Source organism: Cherax quadricarinatus, chromosome 22 (assembly GCF_038502225.1).
Source record: "Cherax quadricarinatus isolate ZL_2023a chromosome 22, ASM3850222v1, whole genome shotgun sequence".
NCBI lineage: Eukaryota > Metazoa > Arthropoda > Malacostraca > Decapoda > Parastacidae > Cherax > Cherax quadricarinatus.
In genome coordinates this window covers 32,839,721-32,848,640 of record NC_091313.1, presented here as the reverse complement: position 1 = coordinate 32,848,640, position 8,920 = coordinate 32,839,721, and the positions used below count along the sequence as shown (strand labels likewise).

The following is an 8,920-nucleotide window of genomic DNA, read 5'->3' as shown; positions in this document are numbered from 1 at the left end:
CAAACGAGTTGATAAGACAAATTCTTCCTGACACCCTCAGTGACTCAGCAGGAATAGAAGACCCTAGCTATGTCAGTGCCATCACCGAATGGGAGACTCTTGCTGCTCCAGCACCAAACCCTAGTGCAGCACTGGCTCACAAACAGTCAAGCTGGGATAGCCCAATTGCTGAAAAGGTGCTTGCCAACATGCTCAGGGCTGCAACATCAGATAGGGAGATTGCCCGTCTCCAGGCTGTGAGTGCACCTCACTCCGGGGACTTCCTCCAAACAGTTCCCATATCGGCAATGGGAACGCGACTCGACCCTAAGGCCCTCCGTATTGCAGTGGCTCTGCGCCTTGCTGCCCCAATTCACACAGAATATATGTGTATTTGCGGCGAAGTGCAAGCAGACCAATACGGTCTACATGGTCTTAACTGTTCCAAAACCAAGGGCTGGCATGCAAGACACAATGAGGTCAACGACATCATTAAGAGAACCCTTGCTACAGCCGGATGCCCTGCCGAGAGGGAGCCACGATCACTTGCAGCAAACAATACCCACAACCCAGCAAACCGCCCCGACGGGATCACCATCTATCCTTGGAAGAATGGCAAGCTCTTAGCATGGGACTATACCTGTGTGTCCACACTGGCTGACACCTATATCCATCACAGTGTGGGGCGACAGGGAGGAGCTGCTGACCACAGGGAGGAGTACAAGATCAGCAAGTACAGGGACATTAGCCAACAGCATCAATTTGTCCCAGTGGGATCAGAGACCTTGGGATCATGGGGAAAAAATGCCACACGTTTCCTTAAAGAATTGGGTTCCAGACTCATCGACACCACCAGGGACCCAAGGGCAGCCACTTTCATGTTCCAGCGCCTCAGCGTCGCCATCCAGAGGGGAAATGCTTGCTGCATACTTGGCTCACGTCCAGCCTCGGAGGAGCTGGAGGAAATTCATCATCTTTGATACATTGTGCCATTGTATTCATGTTTATGTTTTTTTCTGTAAATGTATTTTGTTTATTAATAAATGTTCACATAGAATAAAACATATATAGGGGGTGGTAGGAGAAGAAAATATTCAAACAGCTCCGGGGAGAACCTTGAGTTTTCTCTGAGGTACGTTTATTGTCTTCTCTGAGGATGAGGGTCCCCATTCCAGCTATAGAGGTGGTACTTCCCTATATATTTTAAAAATATATATATATATATATATAAATATATAGATAAATATATATATAATATATATATATATATGTCGTGCCGAATAGGCAGAACTTGCGATCTTGGCTTAAATAGCAACGCTCATCTTGCCATATAGGACAAGTGAAAATTTGTGTATGCAATAATTTCGCCAAAATCATTCTGAACCTAACGAAAAAAATATAATTCAGTGTGTTTGTTTAGTATTAAATTATTGTAAACAAATCTAAAATATATTTAGTTGGGTTAGGCTAAAATAAATTGCGCTTGTTATAATAAGGTTAGGTAAGTTTTCTAAGTTCCTTTTGGTGCAAAATTATAAATTTTTACATCAACATTAATGAAAAAAATATATCTTTAAACGTATAAGAGAAAATTTTAGAAAGGAATTAATTTTAAATGAGTTCTTGCTAATTGACCAGTTTTACATATTCGGCACGACATATATATATATATATATATATATATATATATATATATATATATATATATATATATATATATATATATATATATATATATATATATATATGTTGCTTGCATAAAAGTTACAGTCTATTCAACTATTAATGTGTGTATGTTTATGAAAATACAAAATATTGATAAACTGAAAGGTTTTATTTAAATATTTATATTAAAAAGTGTCAGACATAGACCGGTGAACATGGCACTGTGACTCTTAACTGTGTCAACAACAAATAATCACGAGATCCTACCTTGCAAAAACAAACCTTCAAAACCTGAACCTGCAAGAGTGTGGAAAAGTTACCAAGATAGGTGACAGGTGGAAGCCAGTGGCATTGTATCAAAAGAGAGAGAGAGAGAGAGAGAGAGAGAGAGAGAGAGGGAGAGAGATGGGAAAAACACATTAACAGGTAAACAACACAACCATTAAATGCAATGTTTGCTATTGTAAGAATATCCTTCAGGAATATCAGCCAAATATTACCCTGGATTTTATACATCAAATATGTAAGATACATCATGGCATATGAAGCAGCCAGTATGTCCGGGGAAGGTGTAGAGGTTTGTAAACAAGCTGATCGCTTACATATATAGAAATTAAGCAAATAAATGGCTGGGAACAGCAGATAGAATTCATTCCCCGCAACTCATTTAGGTGTGTCGACGCAGCAGTACAGTGAGCAAGCCCAATAGTCCATCCATGACGCGACTCCAGCCAGTGACTTATGTTACAACACGAACTGGATATAAAAGGTGCTCTACCCATTGTGATAATCCCTGACCACCAGTGTTCCTGTGTCACCCTCCTGCTCTATTGCCCCTCTACACTACTCCATCTCTACTGCCCCTCTACACTGCTCTGCTGCCCCTCTACACTACTCTAATGACTCTCTACACTACTCCTCTACTGCCTCTCTACATTACTCCTTCTCTACTGCATCTTCACACCAATACATTTCGCTCTTAATATTCAAATTCAGGTTGTTTTGGTTGTGAGAGGACTGATCAAAGCAATAACATAAATATCTGAATTAAAATAGACAAGAGATTATTATCTTTAATATAAGAAATTATAATCGAAACTATTTTCTGTATTCATTGGTAAGAGGTAAATTTCCATGGGTTATAATCAAGTTTGATTCAAGGAAAGGTAGGCGAGCTCTAACAGCAAGGATCAAGAGCTTTTCACCGACACGTAGTCCGTCTCCCCACTGCCTTGGAAGGGCATTTCGAAAAAAATAAAATAATCTGCCAAGTATTTACTCCGACAATTTAGCTCAACAAAGCCCAGGAGGAGGAGGAACCATGAGAGGCGGCCAAACTGACTCCATTTACCGGATTAACAAACGCACCTGCTGAGAGAGAAAAAAAATCCTGGGAAAAATATACATGGAGAGAACCTTTGGTGTTGTCTAGGATGAGTATCTTTAGAGAGAGGAAATAAAAGTTTTCTTTTAATTTTACTTTATTTTTCCCATGAAAAAGTTAATGAAGTCTTTCAGTGAAACAAGTGTTGACTTATGCATGTGAAATAAGAGTTAAGAAACGTTTTGATTAATTAATAACTTAAAATATTATAGGCACTAGCTATCAAATAGAAGCCTAAAGATATATTACATGAAGAAATTTTGTTTCATAAGAATAAATTCTACTAAAAGCTTAAAATCGTCAAGAAAAAATAATTAACAAGTACAATCTTCGTATAGCATCGAGATGTGCACGAAGGTAAGATGAACAACATCTGAAGCCTCTAGAGCAATGGTTTGATCATAGTGGCATGCTCAGTATAGTTCTGCATACTCACGGGGCCAGGAGCAATGGGTCGACCCCTGAAATCATATTTAGGTGACCGCACTCATATACACCCTTCTGTTTATATATATATGTTGGTTTAGAAAGACACGTAAGCAAACACTCCATTCTTATGTTCTTATGACATTCCTCAGGTCACGTGCGTCACACCTCACTCTCCGCCTATATATAATGTCTTTCTACCTCTGTATGTTAGAAGTGATCAAGGTCCCAGGACCGAAACGTTTTCTAATATGTTATAGTGTTTGCTTACGTGTCTTTCTAAACCAACTTGTCGGTATTTATTACCAAGGTTTATACCATCCACCACCATATATATATGTATATATATATATATATATATATATATATATATATATATATATATATATATATATATATATATATATATATATATATATATATATATATATATATGCAAAACAACCACTCTGAAAGAATAGAGAAATTCCAAGCGCTTTCGTGACTACTCACATTATCAAGGAACTACGAAAGTAAAGCATCCAAGGAAGCTATATAAGGGGTCTGGCCAACACCTCACTATCAGATCCCACAACGGTTAAACACCTGACGCGCGCCGACACAACTGGATAGGTCCTTTGCACAACTCACCCACAAACTATTCTACCCAAGAAAATTTAAAAATTATTATTTGTCCAGTGTATTATTAAATTCTTCCCAAATTCTATTAATTATAAATGAACCTAATTTATATAAACTAAAGGAAATATTCATATTATTGTCAAAACTGTTTTTTATGAAACAAGATTCAATTATATTCCTGTTGACCATGGACTTGCTTGATACTACTTTCTCAACTTTTTGAAAATCAATTGGATGGTTAAAATCTCTTACATGAATAAATAGAGCATTAGAATCTTGTCCAGTTCTAATGCTATATTTATGTTGTTTTAATCTTAGTTCGAGATTTTTATCAGTTTGACCGTAATAAACTTTATCGCAAATTTTACAAGGAATCTTATAGACACATCCATCAGCATTTTGGGGGGAATTCTTTATCAGAAGTTTTTTTTACTGTATCAAGATTTTTTAATACAACTTTAATATTAAAAGTCTTAAGAAGAGAAGGCATATCAACCAAGTTTTCATGGTAAGGGAGAACCAACAAAATCCCCTAGAAACCGTTAACAGCAATTTCAATGAGCTATACTCCAACATTTTCAGTGTTTAACATTAAGGATCAAGATGGTGCCGCCAGATTATGAGTTCAATTCATAATATACCTAAATTTATATTATTAATTAGACAGAGAACCACCTGGGGATGTAACTGGCATGCAGAAACAGTTTAGGAAAAATCAGGAAGAATCAGTACGGAAAATCTGTCCTATGAAGCACATAAAAACAGAAATTAGGATACCGTGTAAAGATAACAGAATTCTGAAACCAGGACAAAGACAAGTTCATTCACCTTATGAGTATATAACAACTGTGTACAGAACTCACTTAGTAAAACACCAGCTTTTTCTTGAAAATGTCTCAAGAATTGCATGTAGAAGTTCGTTCAATTGACCCTAATTTTTAAAGGGGTGGGCTGGTAAGCCAGCAGAAGGCCTCGGTCAGATGACCAAAAGCTCCAACGGAGGGTCATCATCTAAGACCCGCATCAGGAAACACTTGTCCTTTTTTTCTGACGAACCTTACCTAACCTAACTCTAGAAGAACAAAGAACATGTAGGGATATTATGAGGATATACAAAAACGATGAAAATTTAGAATAATGTGCTATTTACTGGGATGACAATTCCACATCTAAGTAAGCTAGTGATATACACACACATTTAACACAGTGAAGATGGCGCAGGGATTCTAATGTACATATTACAAGTTACTTTATGACAATCTGTGGCAAGGTAAGAGTCGATGAAAAGAGCTGGAGCTCTATGCCATCCCTATCCCACAAAAACCAGTAGCTCTTTAGACAGAGCAAATAAATACATTCAGCGTTTATATCAATATGCAAAATAACCACTGTAGAAAAATAGTGAATTTTCAAGTTCCTTGATAATGTGAGAAATCGCGAAAGCGCTTGGAAATTCACCATTTTTTCCACAGTGGTTATTTTTGCATATTGTGGTATCACCTGTTTACTGTGATCTTTTTGCATCAATATATTCATGTGAAACCCTTTTCTTCCTTTTTTTCAGTGGGTACGAGTGTGATTAGGCGACCAGAGGAGGAAAATACACTTACTGTCATCCCCCTTGTTTCCGGGACTAGGAATGAGGCAAGAGCCTCATATTATCCACATATATCTACCGTTAGGTAAGTATGGACGTCGGAAATTAAGTACAGCCAGAGCACAACAATACCAAGAAACAATTAGCAAGAGGACTGGAAAAACTCTCATGTAACCAAAGAGTCTTCAAAAGTAACCTGCAATATCATGCAAAATCTCATCAAATCTGGGAACGAACAGTGAGACCAAAAAATGGAGAGCAAGCTGCCATAACACGAGAAAACACGGTAACAAATTTCGAGTAAGCATCAGAACAAGTAAGAAAGTGTGGAAGATGAAGAAGTGTTTAGAGCTTGCAGTAGTAAAAAGTTGCAGAAAATGCAGCTGAGAGCATTAATTGAGAATGCAAGAGCTGCTACTTTCATTTGCTGCTGCTATTACTATCCCTGCTGTTGCTGTTACCAATACTGCTTCTCCTGCAAATACAACTAACTCTAATACAACTACTGATGCTCCTATAGCATTTGTGCAGCTACAGCTTGGAGAAAAAAAGTGCCAGTCCAAGCAGGGTAAATATCACGAAAAAAAATTGTGTGGTATGGATTTTGAGTTTACAATGTACCAGGCAGGAAGGCCTCGGAACCACGAATTTAGTACCTGACTCTAGTGAGATGTGAGTCAGACTGAACTAAGTAAACTAAGGGAGGCAGAAAGGGTCAGAGCAGTTTTCATTCCGATTTTATCTTATATTGCAAGTGGAATATTTATGTGTTTTTCCAGTCATATCATTAATTAAAAATATAAACAAAAACAAATAATTGAGAATCCTCTAATGAATAAAACTTAAACTTAAGTGCTGAGAAATTAAACTTTTTTTACAGAATATTACTGAAAAAATAAGCAAAGAATTATTGAGAAAACATGTTACTTACTGCCTGTAAAATACATTTATTCATTCTAAGAGTTTTACTGAATAGATATAAAAACATATGCAGATTTAGATCAGGTTTAGAAAGTGTTATGTTATGAAAATTATCAAGGGAATGCTTACAAAGAAAAATCAGTACAATATGTGGCTTAACTGTCAAAAAAAGTTCGCAAATTATGCAGAAAGAAACCTATTAACAGCTGCCCTAAGTGCGTCACCAGTAGCAATTTCATTCATAAATATATAAAAAAGTTTCGTAGCGGGAGCATACAATGATTTAACAGCATATGACAAATGAAGTCACTTAATTAACAACGTAGGTAGTGATGTATCATTTAAGTATATCAAGGCAAACCATAGCCAAAAAAGTGGTTTTGATTCAAATGACTTAAAAAATGAGTGAATGGAAACTTTTGAGAGGCAAGGTCCTTAAAGACTGCTAATATTTTTTTTTAGTAAGAAGAAAATCAGTGTGAAGGATTTACCAGTTCATCTCAGTGACTGCTTATCCCGTTGCCAAGTAAATGCCAGTGAGATGCAGATTCAGTGAATAATATTGAAAATTAATGACACTAGTCAGTGAATAAAAGCAAATGTATTCCAGTGAACTGTAGCTTTACCTTTCTGACACCAGGGAAGGAAAAATCAGTCCCGGTGGAAGATAACTGCCCAAACGCCACAAAATACAAAACTCAGAAGTGACGACAAAGACACTAACGAACAAGTAAAAAGCAGATGGACAACAACCTCGTCGAAGTGTTAAAGGGAGACTAAATCGTGTCCCCCTTTCCTTGGAGGAGAGTCGAACACCCTGAGGAAGGTGCTACAAGCAGACCTACTGAGGGAAGCTTCTCGTCATGGCATCTACCACCGACCTCGCATTCTGCTGCGCCCTGGTGCTCCTCTCCCTGGCCAGGGAGTGCTTCTGCTCGGGTGAGTACTAAAAGGAGAGGGCAAATGGGGGAAGGAAGGGGAAAGGGAAAGGGATGTAAGCAGCAAGGGAAAGGAGAGGCGAGGACGAAATTAGGGAGATGAGAGGCCAGAGAATTTGAAAGCTTGAGCATGGACAGTCAGTGTCTGCCTGCCTGTCTCTCTCTCTCTCTCTCTCTGAGTTGTTCATAATCCGTGATGCAAAAGGCTATCCCAAAGGCTTCCCAGCTGAGGATCAGGATGGATGCCGAATTAGGAAGGAGTGTGATACAGATAGCTAGAGGGGAAAAGACTGGACTAAGATATGTAGGGGGGGGGGGAGTGTGCGTGTGTGTGCGTGCGTGTGTGTGTGTGTGTGTGTGTGTGTTTGTGTGTGTGTGTGCGTGTGTGTGTTTGTGTGTGTTTGTGTGTGTTTGTGTGTGCATGTGTGTGTGTGTGTGTGTGTTTGTGTGTGTGTGTGTGTGAGTGTGTTTGTGTGTGTGTATGTGTGTGTGTGTGTGTGTGTGTGTGTGTGTGTGTGTGTGTGTGTGTGTGTGTGTGTGTGTGTGTTTGTGTGTGTGTTTGTGTTTGTGTTTGTGTTTGTGTTTGCGTTTGTGTGTGTGTGTGTGTGTGTGTGTGTGTGTGTGTGTGTGTGTGTGTGTGTGTGTGTGTGTGTGTGTGTGTGTGTTTGTGTGTGTGTGTGTTTGTGTTTGTGTGTGTGTGTGTGTGTGTGTGTGTGTGTGTGTGTGTGTGTGTGTGTGTGTGTGTGTGTGTGTGTGTGTACTCACCTAATTGTACTCACCCAATTGTGGTTGCAGGGGTCGAGACTCAGCTCCTGGCCCCGCCTCTTCACTGATCGCTACTGGATCCTCTCTCTCTCTGCTTCCTGAGCTTTGTCATACCTCTTCTTAAAACTATGTATGGTTCCTGCCTCCACTACTTCACTTGCTAGGCTATTCCACTTGCTGACAACTCTATGACTGAAGAAATACTTCCTAACGTCCCTGTGACTCGTCTGAGTCTTCAGCTTCCAGTTGTGACCCCTTGTCCCTGTGTCCCCTCTCTGGAACATCCTATCTCTGTCCACCTTGTCTATTCCCCGCAGTATCTTGTATGTCGTTATCATGTCTCCCCTGACCCTTCTGTCCTCCAGTGTCGTCAGTCCGATTTCCCTTAACCTTTCCTCGTACGACATTCCCTTGAGCTCTGGGACTAGCCTTGTTGCAAACCTTTGTACTTTCTCTAACTTCTTGACGTGCTTCTTGAGTGTGGGGTGTGTGCGTGTGTGGGGTGTGTGCATGTGTGAGGTGTGTGCGTGTGTGGGGTGTGTGCGTGTGTGGGGTGTGTGCGTGTGTGGGGTGTGTGCGTGTGTGGGGTGTGTGCGTGTGTGGGGGTGCGTGTGTGGGGGTGCT

General features: G+C 39.4%; 1 protein-coding gene across 1 annotated transcript in view; it reads left to right on the top strand.

Moving 5' to 3' along the window:
* LOC128689735 (carbonic anhydrase-related protein 10-like) overlaps positions 1-8,920 on the top strand; it is a 380,908-nt gene that overhangs the window by 117,337 nt on the left and 254,651 nt on the right. Inside the window, exon 2 of the mRNA XM_070087647.1 lies at positions 5,640-7,532. Within this exon, the coding sequence (XP_069943748.1) occupies positions 7,457-7,532 (76 nt within the window). The 5' untranslated portion in view covers positions 5,640-7,456. The remainder of the gene's footprint in view (positions 1-5,639; positions 7,533-8,920) is intronic.